The 18519-nt window shown below is 44.4% G+C and overlaps 1 protein-coding gene across 1 annotated transcript in view; it reads left to right on the forward strand.

Moving 5' to 3' along the window:
• Nucleotides 1-18519, forward strand: part of Adss (adenylosuccinate synthetase) — a 53967-nt gene that overhangs the window by 19418 nt on the left and 16030 nt on the right. The window contains exons 2-9 of the mRNA XM_050191761.3: nucleotides 244-346; nucleotides 3408-3518; nucleotides 4403-4460; nucleotides 5203-5248; nucleotides 5767-5828; nucleotides 9635-9716; nucleotides 12852-12975; nucleotides 16461-16615. Of these exons, the coding sequence (XP_050047718.1) occupies nucleotides 244-346; nucleotides 3408-3518; nucleotides 4403-4460; nucleotides 5203-5248; nucleotides 5767-5828; nucleotides 9635-9716; nucleotides 12852-12975; nucleotides 16461-16615 (741 nt within the window). The remainder of the gene's footprint in view (nucleotides 1-243; nucleotides 347-3407; nucleotides 3519-4402; nucleotides 4461-5202; nucleotides 5249-5766; nucleotides 5829-9634; nucleotides 9717-12851; nucleotides 12976-16460; nucleotides 16616-18519) is intronic.

The raw sequence follows: 18519 nt of genomic DNA on the forward strand, positions 1-18519 counted from the left end.
GTTGTTTTGCTGCTGCTAAACAAAAAAAGAGCACATGTCAACAGACGCATGTATGTTGCAGTTGTCGTACCAAATAGGTCAGCTGGCAGTCAGTGCTGCACCTCAGGTCCTTAAGCTACTGTTCCATCTTTGTGCTGCTTCTTCACCGACGTGCGTACTTGGCTCTGTGAGCGTTCACATCATATGTTTTTTTTATACAAAGTCGTGAAGTTTTATTTGAACAGTCACTACATTTGTCTGCAGGGTGGCAACAATGCGGGGCACACGGTTGTCGTGGAGAATATCTACTACGACTTCCACCTCCTTCCCAGCGGGCTGACCAACACAAAATGCACAGGCGTCGTCGGTGAGTTGTCCACGTAGAGCACACTGGTTTGTCTTGCACAAATTAGTTTCAAGAAAAAGGACTCTGCAGAAACCATTCATGGTGAATGTTAACGTAAATGAATGGCTCAATGCTTCTAGAAAACAATTCGCTTTATTAAAGCAATCATGTGCTTGAAGGCATACATTTGTTACAGTGAGGATATGTAGATGGCGTTTGTTGTTTCATTTCACAATGTCATAGAGGACAGAGCTGTTAACCCTTTCGCTGTCGGACCTTTCTGGCCGTGACGCACCCCCAGTGTCGGCTTGGTTTCAGGGAACGAGCATAACAGGGAATGAACATAGCAATTTATTTTTGATTATGATTGTTATACAAACAACATAGTCACTGCAACATGCACATTTCAGTGTTCTGCAGCTGTTGTTAGTAAACATCATCATCATCATCAGCCTGACTATAACATCCGTTCAACATCCGAATCTGACGATGCGGAACTCCCCTCTTCCTCGCATGAGCCTGTCCGAGTCCGAATCCGAGCTCGGCTCGTATTCTGAATCGGAATTCAGCCACCGCTCCAATGAGCAGACGAAGGTCCGCGCGCTCAGCCATCCGAAAGTAACCGCGCGCAGGGAGGATGCGCTTTCAGTCGCCCGCACAACGGAGAGAAATGGGACGTTGCGTGATCAAGAAGACAGAGGGAGATGAAAAGAGGCTAAAACAAAGTTCGAAGGGCTTTACGTTTACTGCTGCAAGTCAGAAGCGAGGGTGCGGCGAGAGAGCGAAAGCAGCAATCGAGTCACTCTTTTCGGAGAGGTAACGGCGCGGCGCGTGCCTCTGAACTTGACGCGCCGTAGCAGACACACCAACAGAATAAAAATAAACACCTTCAAACTCGCGGAGATAGCAGAACAACCCTTGAACCCATAACCACACGCGCGCGCGACGCATGATACAGCGAACGCGGAGCCACCGCACCACTCAGCAAAGAGAGAGGGGCGAGTGGCAGTCGCACTGTACTCTTCAATACGTGACTAACACAGGTCGAGGTGAAAATACGAACTTGTAGAAAGAGTCAACAGATGGAGGGACCAGTTCAGGAGTGCCAGCTTTGCGCTCAGGCGCGAAATTTTGAACGCATGATAGAGAACGTACCGGTACGTCTGTGACACTGTGGGGGGGAAGCGCGAATACGTACCGGTACGTCCGTGACAGCGAAAGGGTTAACCAGCAGTATAGGTGGTATATGCACAAAAGCCAATTCGTTATATATGTGTTGACTCCAGCAGCTTGAACGCCAGCACTGAAAGCAACTGGCATCCTCTCCCGCAGCTGCCACAAGGGGAGAGGGGGGAGAATAAAAGGGGGTGTCCTTTCCAAGCACTTCACCGCAGCATCTAGACCGTCGTCGCTCTCGCACAACCGCTTGTGCATCTCAAAGGGCGACAAAGGGTGCATCTCATTAAGCGACAAACGCGACCCGCAGCTCTTGTGCCAGAGCATGTGCCCTTTATCAACACCTTTGTGTCGATGGCGAAAGCCCAACGACCATCTTCGAAAACGAACAGCGCAGAAGAGATGACAACGATCCAGACAACACGACCAACCATAATAACAGGCGAAAGAGCCAAAGAAGTATATTCACTTTAAAAGAAAGAATTGGCAGACGGCAGCATTGCCTGTTGCACTAAACTTGTTCATTGCAACTAAGACAGTTGGCTCCCAGAGCTGTAAACCACCATATTCTTAAGAACTTGTCATCACCAAACACCTTCTCTTTGAGCCATCCTTCCATGTCATTCGTAGGCAGCATGGGTGATCGGTAGGCGAAGTTTAAACTGTTCGAGTTAATTACACGTTTTGAGGTAAATTAGGTATGTATCAGAATTTATGCAGCCGTTCCAGGAGAACAGTAACCGCTAGTGAGGCCAAATTTAGTGAACATCAGGAGAATGTTATGGCTGATGTGCGTGGAAGGTAAATCTGTATTGATGAACCGATACTTCTGTATAAATTTTAAGTTTGCACAATGTTGCATTTGTTTGCTACAGTATGTAGTGCCTGCCGTGGCCTTTGAAGTATATGCACACCACTCACTGTGTTGGACACCAAACCTTGTAAAAATTTTTGATTGAAATTCTGGGGTTGTACTTGCCAAAACCACAATCTGATTATAAGGCACGCCGTACTAGCGGGGGTCTCAGGAATAATTTTGACCTCCGAGGTTTCTTTAACTCTTGCACAGTTTATAGCAAGCACAAATGTTCTACAGATGTGCAGTGGTTATAGTAGGATACAACTTAAAAAAAAGAAAGCAGTTGGCAACCAAGGCACACGGACCGCATGGAGTTTTGTTACTTCACCAGCCAATCACAGAAGCAAACAAAATCGTCGTCAGGCGACCTTTTAAAAAAGTGGCGTTGTACTTGATACCTTCGGAGCATCTGCCATTCTTGAGTCATTTTATCGGCGGAAGCGATGAGGTGTACAACAGACATGGACAAAGTGTACGAAATCTGAGCATTTCACTCTTCATAAGTCTGCAGTACAGTTCATTTCATTGCTGAGCCCATTTTGCACATGGAACTTCACAGCCAACTGAAGTGAAACTTTACAATATATAGTTGCAATGAAGCAAGCATTTTATTTCCGTTCAACAAAGAATTAGGCTTTCACCTTTCCACTATAATTACTGAGGGAAAACATATATTACGAGCTAATAATTTTTTGGTTACTGTTTTATTTAGGTAACAGGTAAAGCTTGAAGTACAAACTATATGCGGCCTCGCGGAGAAACAGTGGCTGGCGGTTATGAGGGCGTGGGTGGGGCTTCACTGCAGACTTAAGTTGGATCCCACTACAGTGCATCCTGCACTGCAGTACACATTACTGCAGGGACATGAGTTCAAATCACAGTGGTGGTGGACAAGGTTTAGTCTTAAGCATGTCAGTGTTTATTGGGCTACTCCCAACATTCGTGCCTCATATTTGATGTTCTGAAATAATGAAGTTGTTAAATGTCATGTGCCAGTTCTATTAGCCAGTCCGTATGCTTAAAGCGTTGTTGTGCTTGGGATTGCAGGCAACGGCGTGGTCATCAACGTTCCACAGCTCCTCGATGAGATCAAGACTAATGAGGAGAAGGGACTCCAGATCTCGTCTCGGCTACTAATTTCAGACCGATGTCATATAGGTTTGTCGTAATTTTGTTCAAGTGTTTGTTTTTTAATGCGAAAGCATTATATGCCCCATGACATGAAAATCCGGTGGTGGCGGCATAACTGAAAGAAGGTACCAAAAATGGCCGACGCCACAAACAGTAAAAACACATCAAAATATGCTTGGATTGACGTCAAATTTCTTGGGGAGGCTCCTGTAAACAACGTAAATTAATGGCTTTGAGAAGAACATTTTGTAAATTTCAATCTAGGTGGAAATCGAACCTGGCCCTCCTGGGTGCGAGACAAGCACGCTTCCCTGATGTCAAAACGCCTCCATAGTTCTAGCTGACTATGCCTAGTGTGTGCGTCATTGGACATGTCACGTCGCAGCCATGTTGCTGACTAAAGGTTGTGGCCTAGTGTGTGCCTAATTGGGCAAGTGACAGCGCAACCAATGGGAAAGAGGCGGCGCCACATCATGAGTATATAACCTGAGTGCGTTCATGGCGTTTCAAGGTCTGCAAATGGTATAATTCTTTCGCATTCCTACACGTAAGCAGTCTTAAGTGTCTCTGCCAAATGTGTTTGTTTGTTTGTGTTTGTTTGTTTGTTTGTTTGTTTGTTTCAACAATTCCATCACCAGGCTGTGTTTCCCATGTTAAGATTTCAAACATAGCTTTTTCAGCACTAGAAGGCAAATGATAGCAATGGCTTCAATAACAAGCATGCTTTAGCATAATAGCATGCTTTAGTCATAGCAGTCTGTGATGCAACCTGAAAAATATATACATATATATAACTGTTTCTAACCTAGTCAGAAGTACAGAACTATCGCCTGCAGCCTGGATAGCTTTTGGTTTTTGCATGCCGTGCATCACATACAGAAATATGCCCCTCCATTTTTGCTTCTTTACAGTTTTTGATTTCCACCAGGCGGTTGATGGGCTCCAGGAAATTGAAAAGGGTGCCAAAAGGTAAGCTGATCGCATATGTGAATTGCTTTGCGAGCCGGCCCTGATGGGCTGCTGCTGTTAGACAGTAAAGAGATAAATATGTTTAGATGTATTAGTATATTACTCTTCTAAAGCACTCCGAAAGCCACTCCCACTGCGAAAGATGGCATGAAGACTGGCGAGGCTGCTTTAGGTTCCTGTACGCAGTTATGTTAGTGGCAACTTTGTAGTGGTACCTGAAAGTAGCAGAAAAAATTTTAGTGGTTCTTAGTTGTTGGGCCACAGACAATACTCTAGCGACTCTTGTTCAGTTTTCCGTCTGTATTCCATTTGCTTAATGGGACGAAAAATATAGTTATTTAAAAAAATATTTATACTATGAAATATTACAAGTATTGTTAAGTGCCAACAGTTTAACATTAAACCATATAAAGACTGGTGCGATTACTTGTTCGTCAATGCTTGAAAGCTGTCAGCTCGCCCTTACCACAAGATGTTTGTTTGTTTGTTTGTTTCTGTTACAATGTTTTTTGTTCCAAAGTTACACATATGAAAAAAAAATTTCAAAATATTAATTGGCCTGCAGCTTAGTTACATGTTGACATGCGCTGTGCACCTTTTAGTGTTACGATGAATGCATTAGCAGTGGCTTTTTCTTTTTTTCTATTCATAGCTCCAGTGTTCCATTAACTATTGCTATCTGTTGTATGCTGTGTTGTTTGGGTGTGGGACACTGTATTTGGAATTTCCATCTCCATTCCAGTCTTGGTACCACAAAAAAGGGCATCGGTCCAACCTATGCATGCAAGGTAAGTGAAGACAAATGTCATGTCAAGAATTTGTCTGAATTTGGCGTCCAGATGAGTAATGGTGCATGCCATTTAAATAAGGTTGTGCTTAATGAAATATGCGTACTTTACTCAAATGAAACCTCTGATAAAGGGAACAATTTTTGGATCCTCTTCAAGTTCCGTTTAACAGGAGACCACTGTACATATATATTTCTTTTAAACTGAGTAAGCCAGCGTCGGTGATCAAATATGTGGTTGTGCTCATTGGTAGCAAGCATTACTTCTACACAAAACCATTCAAAGCCAGCACACATTGAGGCCAAGAACAGCATAGGTTAAATAAACTCCCCTTTGCTTGCTTTGTTTGTTTGTTGTGGGGGGAAAGGTGCTGAATGAATTGCAGATTAAGATTCAATTTGAAACCTTCATATTCTTTGAGAAAAGGAAATTACACTGGGATGAACAACAACTTAGTTATGTCCAAAGCCAATTTACCTTCTTAAGCTGCTTACTTGATGCATGATGTGAATTTTCAGGCTTCAAGGACAGGGCTGAGGATGGCAGATCTGGTTGGCGACTTTGCTGTATTCGAACAGAGGTGAGTCCAGTGGGTTCCCAGCCCAGCAAGCTCGATGCGTCTTTTCTTATTTCTGCATTCACTCTGTAGGTGATGTGTTTGGCATGACCAGAACATCGTGACATTCTTTGTTCTCGCACTATTTGAATGGGGCTGCCATTCATAAGCACTCTGTTAAGCTGACTTCTCTAATAAGCTGTACTGCTCAAACTCGGGTGCTTAAGTTTCCCCTAGCTTCAGTGGCCTTCGTTACGCCACACTTCATGTAGGGTAAAGTTTCACAGTCCCTTCGTGTCCATCTTGCATGAAAAGATCATGACAACCTCAACTCATCATCAGTGATTGTCACTGTTTGGCTGATGACATGCCCTCCTCGCAATGTTCATGGTGGTTGATATTCTGTCATCATAGCTTTTATTAAAATAAATTTCCCGCAATATTTGATAACATATTTCTCTGTTCTAACCATATTATTAAAGTATATCATGTCAAAAAATGAGCCTTTGTGACTTCTTTTTAAAAGAAATAGTCCCTAAAAATTAATTATTCATTAAAGGTAATTTTATTGCAGTGCTAGTGTTGAGGGGTGGTTCCAAATCAAAATCTAAGTGTTCAATGGCATTAACAGGCTTGTATAGTTAGCGTGCCATTGGATTTCAGTTACAGTGCAAAAACTGGACGTGAGAACAGAGCCGAAGATAGAAAAGATCTGCCATTGGCCTTATTTCATTCTTAGCTTAGTGGTTTATGTCCATTCCTTCACCAACATAACTTTAATATTAGTATCTAAGTTATTGGCAACAGAAGCTTCCAAACATGTCACACCATTTTCCATGTTCTGTTGTTTGCTCCCCTGTTGTCATGTCTCCAAAGATATGCAGTATAACCTGCCAAACTATTGACATTCCTGGGCAAAACTTTTATCCCTTTGGTAGTGCAATAGCTCATTGTTCTCTACCTTTTAGACCCCTACGATCGTAGCCAAACAAAAACGTTATGCTTGTCCAAGCCGCTGCGCACACAGGTGCTTCCCTCCAACAAGGTTGTGTCGAGGACGTGCACGCACACACACGTGCAATGTTATCATCTCCTTTACGCAGGTGTGCACGCGAAACGATAAGACCGACGCGTGTGCTTCTGTAATCAAGTCGGGGATTGTCACAAGCATTTCTCAACGAGACCACACTCTTTATCTTGCCTTCAGTTGTTACGGTGTGCACGCTTGTTATCTAGCACGCGTCGCCACCAGCTTGGCGAGACGTTGCTGCAGGCCTCATTTCGTGTTGATATACCGGATGCCCGAGAGCAGTGGTCGTCCCTAGATGCAGTTTATTTTTATGTGTGTGATGAATTGTACAAACCTCAGAGCACAGTGTCACCGCGTTAATGGAGCTTGGAGGCAAATTAGCTTGGTAATTGTTGTTGAACTCGTGCTTGCCGGTGATTACTTCGGCAGAAATGTGGGAGGTGCATGTGACTAGATTGCAATTACAGCTGCGTTGCAAACCTGTGGGCTCTTGCATGCTTCAGTTGTTTTTATGGCAAACGGAGATGTCCAAGTCCGTGTTGTGCTATTGCACTATAGTGATAAGTGTTAATGAGCAGTTAATGACATTGCATGATGGCAACAATGAATCTTGGCCATTCTGCTGCAGTTACGTCAGCAGGCATTTACATTGCAATTGCACTGTCTTGCGTATTTTGTGCAGCTCATTATGGGTAGTACACTTTGTAACTTTCACATGCTCTTTTATGTTTGTTCATATGTAAACAGTCATACCTTCTTATGACAAAGTCGCATTAAACACGAAAGTACCTTACTTATATCCGATATTCGTTATATGCATACACGCAGATGTCTACAAAAACTAAAGGATAAGGTTCGTGCAAAATAAATGCAAGCGAGGCCCTCTGACAAGCGAGCAATGGTTCTCCTGCAGATTTTGATGGCCCGTCGCCATCTTGGCGTGTCGATCCGAGACACGGGAACAGCAACAAATTTACCAGCGTCCCACAGGCACTTCTGATCTCAATTGAACTCAACTGGGATCAAATTTCTCAACCTTCATTGGCTCAAATCAAGTTTCTCGACCACAACTCGTGCAAAGGAGCCAGTCACAATAAAAAAAACTCTATCCCGATCAGGATTGGCCACTATCGAAAGTGCACCATGTGACACCCGTATTATATACATGCTCTTCACCACTGCAAATATGCAACAGCGCGCTCTGTATTATCACGTGGGATCAGCACATTAGCTTGCAACTGCAGTCCAACTAAGTCAAGCCGCTGGGGAAAACGCGCTCGCCTGCTGGCAGTATTTTTGGACACTGAAAGCAGTATGTGGGTCCGTACTCTGCTCGTAGTGCCGGCAGTCTAGCTTGTGCACCTGATCTCGCACTCAATCACCGATCTGGCCTTAGAATGCAAACGCATTGACGGCACGCTTCCTGCGATGGCTTGTCGCCAACTGCTTCATCTGGAGTTGGCAACCAAAGTTGTAGTTTCGTGCCAAGTGGCAAGATGGCACCATTGTTCATGGCCACCATGTTTGCAACATCACATTCTGAAAACACGATGCAGTGTCTGAAATATTGGTTAACTGCCATTATACGTTGGTGCCCAGGGGCAGGTGGCAGAGTTACAGGGAAGTCAGAATAATCATTGTGGTAAAAAAAAAATTGGGCATCTGAAAAGTCAGTCAGCAACTGTATTTGGCATTTTTGCTACCAGAACATACGTTTAGGCACATGCAAACGAAAATTTGCTTCACTGAAACCAATGCCGTGTCAAATCCTGCATCTTAAAGTTCGTTATAGTCGGACTCCTTTGAAATAAAGTATGACCAATGAAATTTTATATTTATTGTATTTTGTTCAGTAATTTGCTATTTCGTGTTCGTTAATGCAAAGCCCGCTGGTCTGGAAAACATCTTGAAAATAAGCAGATTTCTGAGTTACCGGAACAGAAGAAAAACCCCCGAAAAAGAGGGGCACGACTGCGACACGTGCATGTCACCTTTATTTACTGTGTAGCAGGACTACTTGAAGTAATCATCGATGTGGGATTGCTTGGTAAGGTAGTTCACTACACTAAGGGTCATGATCTTTAGCCCTCTAATCACACGCAGAATCTCTCAGTCACCACTGCTACACTCAGCAATGCTGCGGACGTCATTCGGGGATTGGATAACCATCTCTACAAGCGGGCACACAAGTGTGCTCATTGTCGTCCCTGCCATCGCCTACCAGCATACTGTCGGCAACTTCGTACTCCACGCTAACGTACGATGTCGGCACTTCTGGTCCCATGTCTAAGTAGTCAGCGAAGCCTAGTCAGCCTAGTTTGTCACTCTCATCACTGTTTTCACACACTAGCGGAAACTCGTACGTGGCAGTGATTTTTCATGTGGTTGAAAATTGTACACATACAACACACCAGCGATAAAGGCAACGAGACAACACATGCGAACAGCTGCTATTAATGCAGGAAAAACCAAAAATGGGAAAACAAGAGTGCCATGTTTATTGAGGAATAAACCAAGATCGAATTATCAAAGTTTTACTCATTGTGTATGTGTTCGGTCTTTACACACTTTAAACCTCTTTTAACGCATCATGTAGCGTCCTTAAAGTTCTTCCCCATTAAAAGGAACTGCGCAGAGCTGGGATCCAAAATTTCTTTTGTAGAAACTACTTGTATTTGCTGAATGCTTCCCAATTTCGATTGTCTTATCGATTCGTTGCTACAAATTGTTGTGGCCATTTTGTCGTGGCTTCTAATTGTGATGGTAACAGTGTCTGTCTTCTGGTTGTCACTTCTCTTAGGTTCCGGAGTCTGGTGTCCACATACCAGCGGCTATTTCCTGCCCTCAAGGTTGATCTCGACGCGGAGCTCGTCAAATACAAGGTGCGTCAAATACAAGGCTGAGTGCCCTTTTAGTGAATTTTGTGCTGCTCCAAACAGTTGTTATGCCATCTCTGGCATCAGTTAACAACAAATGAAAGATCCAGTAGTAGCAAAAAAAAATGTATGAATAAGGAGGCTGAGAAGAGTAATTTTAACTTGTATGGTTGATGTTATGGTCATGCACAATAATTGCAGCAGTCCTGAAGAATTTACAACATCCAGGGAGCTTTCGTTGGAAAGGTCTATGCAACTTGCTTGCTACAGTCATCATTTGAAAGGTTAATTAGTGAAATTGTGTTCATTATGTATCACACAAACGTTCATGTCCACCTATACTATGAAGCTCTGTTGGCACAAATAGTCACTTTAGCCCAAATCCCCTATTCCTACAGTGAAACTGATAAGATGGTTTCTACCTGCCGTTGTGATAATACCTTCGGCGTTGCACTGCAAAGCCCAAGGGCACGGGAACAAATCCCAGTTGAAGTGGCCACATTGCGATAGGGGCAAAATGCTAAAAACACCTGTGTACCATGCATTGGGTGCACATTTAAGAACCCCCGTGGATCAGAATCAATGCATAGTCCCCCCATTACGGCGTTCCTCATAAGCTTATACTGGTTTTGGCACATAAGACCCCAGAATTGAATAAAATTAAGGGGAGTTCCGCAATGGTTTTCATGCAGTGGCAGTGTGGTCAGTATCAGATGTCAAACAAAATGAATTACGGGCTCTCCCGTAATCGAGAGTAGACATAAGTATGAAATGGCAACCGGAAAAGCAGATTGGTTGGAGATTATACTAGCCACAATCTCGAAATGGGTGTAGTGCACGTTCGCAGCGGCACACCCGACCACACACACCATGCCATACTGTGCACTGGTCCATATGGACGCTGCCCAGCTAGAAGAAATCCGGCTGAATGTAGCACGATAGAGCACACTGCCCTGCTAGAAGAAGAAAATCGCCTGAAGGAGGCGCCACGCGGCGTAGTGCCATCTCTCGAGGCGGCGCAAAACTTGCGCCACGAAACTCGCGGACTGCTGGTGTCAATGAGCACAGGCAACCCTGTCTCAGCGCCAGAAGATGACAATGAAGTGTATGTCGTCATGTATCTGCATTTTGAACGTCACTATTGGAAATGACAAATGAAACTTAAGCATACTAGAAGTTCCAGCTTGAGTGATATTGTGAAGAAACATGAGGAAGAACTCGGAAGCAATATATTTTGTAATTTGTTTGGGCAGTAATTGGTGTATGCAATGCGGTCCTGTACAAAGGGTTTGTATCTTAAGAGTATGCTTGTGCAATATTATTATTCTTTTTTATTATTAGGAAAAATTATATAGGGGAGCATATGAAAAGGCTAGGGTGTAACAAAGGAATTGCACTAGATATAGTGTATGCAAAGTCTCGGGTAGATTTCGAGCAGTGGCAGAGCAGACCACCAATACTCCTGAAAAGTGAAAGAACTCCCTCATATAGCTTCCCTATCTTAGATGCAAGAGTCTTGAATTCACATACATCTACAGAGGTGATGTTTTTCTTCTTTCTTTCTTGATGAGACAGTCAGGGAGAAGCAATGTGCTACAGTCAATGTCCGATTTTTCGGACTCCCTAGGGGCTGCGAAAACGTCAGAAAAGTCGGGCAGACCGAAAAAACAAATGGATGTCTTTTACTGCCCTCAAGGGCTCAAATCGCCACAGGCACATCTAAAATAGCTGTGAAGGCCTGACAGTACACTTATTAGGTGTGTCGGCACTCGCACTGCAATAGGAGACGGCGGGTGCACGCGTGTACAATTAAGGAATACATACCTTGTCACATGACACTTGCCCCTTTTCACTTTCGGTATGCTTCATTGTAATACTTCGCATATGCTTCACTGCTTAAAGGAGCAACCGTGTGCACATGATTTTCGAGCGACAGCGATGAGCAACAGGTTTTGCCGTTGTAGAGGACGATCCGTCGCGTCACCGGTTTTCGACCAGCCACAAAATATCTCTTGACAACCAGAAGCCAGCGCGATGACATCTTCTGGAGACAACGATTGCACATCAACATGGCAGCAACCAGTCTGCCCTGGTCTGCTCACTTCGATCTGGATTCACCCTTGCACTTTGCTCTCTGCTGTGACAGCAAGAAATAAGGGTAGTAAAATAAGTCATCGCTTCGTCTCATCTTGGACTGAGGAAAAAGTTTCGGAACTCTCTCGTCGTTATTATTGACATCGGTTGTTTTTGACGCTGTTTGCTCTGAGACGCCATTGAGAGCTGTGAGAGTTTTTCTCACCAGAAGGTGCCACGGTATTTTACGCTGGCTGCATGGCTCTGATTTCCATTAGGGATGATAGCATGTTAAAGCTAGATCTTGATAAAACGTTGACCTCTTCATATGTTTGAAATTTCTTTACGAGTGCACGGTAGCATTTATTCACGCAACATGTAAATTTGTCGCTGCATTTTCTTTTTTTTTCCGCAGTGTCGCATTCATGTGGTTGCTCCACCCTGTCGATTGTCGCAGTCTCTTGGATATCGTGTGCGTGTGGTTGCCGCTGAACAGTGCCGTATTTAGGCGAAGCTGACTTTGAGGAACTGGCATTATACAACACACAGCACTTTCCAAGCTTCCAAGACATTGGCGAGCATTACAAATGCAGAGTCGGTGCCATTGCTAACAATGGTGAATTGTTTCAATGAAAAATGCTGCACTGAATAGAAAGAAGCTTGGTAGAAAAAGTAGCTAAGCCTAGAGTTGACGCAGGGTTCAAGGAGGCGAGATAATCAAAATGGTAGTGGTGGTGGCTACGATTAATGCGGTTACAGATCTGCGGTCATTTCAAAACGTCCAGAAAATCGGACGGCAAAAGTTTTTTGCATCCCAAATTTCAGATGTTCTATACATTCTCTTTCGGGTACAAGGAGGTGCCGTGAAGGTGTCCGTAAAATCTATCGTTAACTGTATATGTGCTCTCACTGTGAATGAAACGTTATCCGTAAGAGTCGTGCAGTCTGCTTCGTTTCTGCGCCATTTGCTTTTCGTGTCTTCTCTATTCCTTCTCATCGCTATGCTCAACTCTTACACCACTCTTACATCACATGTGCTGCGTGCTTCGTTGCCATCTTTTAACGCAGGATCTGGCAATGAAACTGCGGCCGTTCGTCATCGACACTGTGTCATACCTGCACGACGCCTTGTCTGAAGGCAAGAACGTCCTTGTCGAAGGTGCCAACGCCTGCCTCCTAGACATTGACTTTGGTGAGCAGCAGCAGACCAAAACTTCCAGAAGCGCAGTGTTTGTGCATGTCGACACGCTCTGTTTCAGTGCTGAAAAAGTCGCAGTTTCGCCCAAAAGGTAAAGCATCGATTGCAATAGCTGATTAGGGGACAGCCATACGAAGTAAGGATAGTAATTTCGTCGTCCGTATAAACTTGTAAGCATAACCAACTAAATTAACAAGCATGGTGCCACGCGCGTAAAAGCAAACATGAGCACATCTTACTCGATGACCGTGGAAGCTTGCTGTCAAAACGCTGGCGTGAGGAAATGCGGCAGCAGCAGCGAGCGAAGTGATCTTCGTGCTGCCCATGGCTTCAACGCATAGTGGACGCCGAGAACACACAGCACGCACAAAGCTGCGAGCTGCCAATGACCTAGACTCTGCCGCCAACACAGATCACTCTCAAGATACGGCCGGGCAACCACGCGCAGCCGCCACATACGCAGTTGCAGCCGGAGTAGAACCCTCCTCTTTCTCCCCTCTCCCCAGGGTCTCGGAATGTTGGGTGCCTCACGCATGATGGGAGACGGCACGCTTCCTGACCGCTTTCGTCTCTCTCACGCGGGTGAGATTGAGTCGCGATCGTCGGCTCCCCTTACACACCTTCACTCGCACATGAAGCGTAGGGCACGCAGCAACTCTTATCACCCTCGGGCTTTATACAGGATGTCACGGCGACGGTGGAAATGCGCTTGGGAGTGTCTATATAATTGCTACCGCAATAAAAGAGATGTGGTGTCAGACAGGTGGTGTCACCGTGGCTCATTGCCCTGCATGTGCTCATGAAAATGTGTGAGTACTTTTCAATTAACTAAGGTTGTTTAATAGCAAAATTTTATATATATTCGAAGTGTTTGAACAAAAAAGAAATACTTTCAAATATGAAATTGTATACAGATTGTTTTCTTATTTCATAACAAAGGTAAATTTGTGTGTGATACATTTTGTAAGACTAGGGCTTATCATCTTTATTCAAATATAAGATGAGGTTTTTTCCTTAATGTTTAGTCTTGAAGGCATCCCCCAGCCTATGTGAGGCTGATATAGTTACTATATTTCAATATGGCGGCAGCAGCACAAATTTTAGTTACTGATAGCTTAATAACCCTTGGAAAGTGAGGCAGTATCATATTGTTGCACATATAACCTTCGAGAAAATTCGAAAAAATTTACAGTAAAGGCAGTACGGCAGTCGCCCTGAACCCCAGCAGCAGATGTGTAAATTTCACCTTGAGGCGGGACTTCACAGTAGTGTAAATTTTGCCTTATGATGTAACTATGCGGCAGCGTGCTGTGCAGCTTCTGCATTTTGCTGTGGAACATGTCGTGAACCTTGGTGCAATAAAGTTGGCAGTAATCGCACATTCTGTCAGTGTGGCCGAAAAAGTTAGCAGCTTACTTCACTAAGCCTCCCTTGAATTCTCTTTAAATAAACGTTTGATTTTGTTCAACGTTCTTAGCTTGCTGAGTGCCATGGTACGCTGTGTGACCTTCACAACGAAGGATTTTGGAGGTCCCGAGCACTTTGTTATAAAGCATTCGACTGTATTGTGTTCCCACGAAGCCTTTGTCATTCCCTGTGGGACAAAATATGTGGTACACCACTCTCTATTGTCGCAGGTATTAGGGACATGCTTTTCTGTCCTGCTTGTAAAGCGACCCCATTGCCACTGCATGTTCATGTCGTTGTATTTTGCAGCTTATATATAGAAAGACCCAGTATTCCCTGTTTGAGTCTGACAGTCAGACATGCAGGTGAGTGTGTGTGTGTCTGTGTGTTTCAGGCTTTCTTTGGTGGATTAGTATTAGGTTCCAGAACATATTCAAATGAGTTCCCCAGCCCCTTCGATTGCAAGCACGCTTTTCGTCTAGCAGCATTATATGTCCCTGTGTGGCAGGCAACTTAGTGTTTAAGTGAAGGCATCACTAGATACTAGATGCACCTGCCAAGCCTCCTGAATTAGCTCTACAGTGTACAAATGTTGATGGTTTTTTTTTACGGTTTAACAGATGAAAAACGTATATCTACTTGAAATTGGGCTCTCGCATTCTCACGAGCAAGGACCGCTATTGGTATTGCCACATACAATGTAGGGCAAAAAAATAAACATAGTTAGTGTAGCTGAACAAAGCTGACCTGCTATTATAGAGCTATTGTGTGACTGTAGCACTGTCATTTCAGCCACATAGATAAGACACCATGCGGCCATCAACAAATCATTTGTGACCCTCGCCAAACGCACTGTAGATAGTTGGCATAACACATAGCCTCCAAGAATTTTGCAACTGTACAATGCCGATTTGCAGTGCATTGAGAGTCTCTGAGGCCATGCTTACACTCTGCACTCTGCAGTGTCTTTCCGTGTACAGAGGCGTTGGCATCGATCCTGATGACCATCTTATGACATGGATTTTTGTTTAGCCAATGCATTATTTAGGCCAATTACAATTATTTGGCATCGCAATTTATGGCGGCAGCGCACTTGGAAAGGTTCATCCTCAACATCAGCAGCAGCCTATATATGTCCACTACAGGGAAAGGACCTCCCAGCGATCTGCAGTTGTCCCTGTCTTATGCCATCCTATGCTTGCAAATTTCCTAATTGCATCACACCACCTAATTATCTGCCTTTCTTGACTGTGCTTCCCTTCTCTCAGCAGCCATTCTGCAACACTGATAAACCACCTCCTTCTTGACTCTTGCAATCACCCATGATAGTCTTTTGCTAAAAGTAATTAGGTAGTTTAATGAATGGTGCTGTGTGTTTTTTTTTTTTACTTGTGCTATTTTCATGGTAGCAGCCCCTGCCTCCCCCCCCCCCCCCCCATATTTTACCAACAGGTCTCTCTAATTCTCTTACACTTAGAATTTTGTCATCTATTATGCAAGCGACTTGAATCATCTCAACAGTGGTCAGGCAAGAACTGTCTCAGGCTAGCATTGTGAAATCTCTTGTTCAATCAATGCATTCGCACTGGTGATGGACAGAGGTCACACAACCGACCGAGACTGCTGACCAAGGAGCGACTCACTGCAGCCAATGTTCGCACCAGCAAGCATGATCTGCCTGTTGCCAAATCGAAATGTCTCGCGATGGGTGCCATTCCTGTCCGCTCGCACCACTATCGCCACGTAAAATAAGTGCCAGCGTGTACGGGCATCCTGATCCTGTGCCACTACTGGTTCAGTAAATTTGTAAGCGCAGTTTCAAAGCTGAAAAATCAAGCAGCGAACGACTCGCCCAAAACAGTCTCTTTTCGACCATTTGTGACCAACTTGTTCTCGCGACCTCTGCGAGTTGCTGGTGTGGGTGAAGCCTCAGTCTCCATCTTCGTGTCAATTTCTGCCATGCTTGCACTTCATGAATAGTGGTTCACTTCTGCCCATTCTACTTATCTTCTGCTGGAAGTCCCCGCATTGTTATCTTACGTGTGGTTGCTCTTTTATTGCCTCGTTAACAGGGACATACCCATTTGTGACGTCTTCAAACTGCACTGTGGGCGGAGTCTGCACAGGCCTCGGCATTCCACCACGAGCCATCGGCCACGTGTACGGAGTTGTCAAGGCCTACACGACACGGGTCGGCGATGGCCCTTTTCCCACTGAACAGAAGAATGTGAGTAGGTGGCATGTTTGCCTAGCGCTTTTTGAACACAGTCAGAAAGCTTTGCCCATCTGTTAATGGGGCTCCTGTGAACTTGCAATCCAAATGTTATTGCACCGCATGCTGCAGGGAATTTACAATTTCATGTCAAAAACAGTGAAATATTGCTTGCTCTCGCTTACACAATGTCATGCAGTCTCACTGCAAGCAGCTGGACCCACTTCAGCTGTTGGCTGATTTCATGATCGTTAGAACATTCTCAGTGATACAATGATTGCTCATTTTAGTTAAATAAATGAAAAATGTGTATGTCTGCCATCTCAAAAGTTCGTAGAAACTATATCATCTTTGCGCTGCTGGTCTAAACGCTACAGTTGCTGCGTGCAGCCTATGCGATGAAGATTTTAGCATTGATACGGTTGGCCGCCTTTGAGAGTGGCTGGCAAGGCATTTCTCCCTTGCACCCCATTGCTGTCTCTCCTTTGTATCTTCCAGCGCATTAGTGGAAATGAGAGAAGCGGGTACCAATAACTATTTGAAGGATTCGAAAAGCTTTTGCAACAGGATATTCGCAAGGTGACATAATTTAATAGTCATGTCGTTCTCTGATTAGTTTCAGAGCCCCTTTAACAGTAGCCTTTTCAACTGGCTGTTGGTGAGCACAGAAAAAGTAGCCTGCAGTCTGGAACGAAAATTCAAGAAATTCACAAACAGTTGGCAAAGAGTCCATGTGTTGGCAAACTTGAATGCTGTACAACTAGTGCAACATAAAACGCGAACCAAGCATTTAAGGCACCTCACCAGGCTTGGGCATTTCAAGCAGACAATCATGTCTGCACAGTATCAAACGGCTCGTAACTCAGAAACTGAGGAAGTCTGTAATGAAAGCTCAGGCACATGGTTTTCAATTGAACTACGATCGGGAAATGAAAGCAGTTCATTACATCATGGGTTTCAGTAAAGCGAGGTTTGACTGTCCATATTTTTAAACATTTGATCTAATATTATGCTGTTCGATATTCACTTAGGTTCAAATTTCAGTATGCAGAATTTTTGAAGTATTCAAACAAACGAATATCAATTCGAAAACATGTATAATCATCAGTTTCGGTTCAGGCAAGCAAGTCGCGTTGCCAAAGATGAAGCATTCGTTTAGTCTGTCGACTTTTTTTTTTAGCATGTAGAATTATTCAAACATTCCTGGGGCATAGTAACATTCTCGATTGCTCTATGGGTAACGGCAACCAAAGTTTCGAATGCCGCGTGGCATCTCGCCCAATTATTCTGGCGGGATCCACGCATGCGATGTCGTAAAACGTGGCAGCCATGAAGAAAGACTACGCCATTCAGCTCGATCCCTGTACTCGCTTTCATAGTCAAAATGGTTTCTTGGCTTTTCAAGAGCCATAATAGATTTGCATAAACGCAATTGCAACTTTGGTTACCGACACCTGACAAAGCCGCACGATTTAGGCCTAACAACCAAGTCAGTGTGGCCATGTAATTTGGCTGCTGACTTTCGTGGTATCAGGCGGATAACCATCACGAGATGTGTGCCACTTATTGAGTGGCTCATCGGTTATTGGGCCTGATATCATGCGTACGACTGAGGGGCATAGAAGTTGCGTTTGAGTCCGCAGGTGAAGAGCCGACAATAACAGCGAGGGCACCTACTGAGTTCGTCTGCTCACTTGCTGAACGTTCCAGAACGGGTAAAGCTTGCGTGTAGGCAGATAGCACCAAGCTGAATTTGCACAACAAAGCCTGAACTTCCAGTGTTGCAATGCCAAGGTCACACTTCACAGCGATTTGGGTGACATGCAAAGCAGACAGACCGGGCAGACAACGGGCGAATGCGAAAAGTTCCCACGGCCTTGACAATCGCGAAAGTTCAAGTAGGCTTAGCCACAACGCCA

The sequence above is a fragment of the Dermacentor andersoni genome, chromosome 10, assembly GCF_023375885.2.
Source record: "Dermacentor andersoni chromosome 10, qqDerAnde1_hic_scaffold, whole genome shotgun sequence".
Lineage (NCBI taxonomy): Eukaryota > Metazoa > Arthropoda > Arachnida > Ixodida > Ixodidae > Dermacentor > Dermacentor andersoni.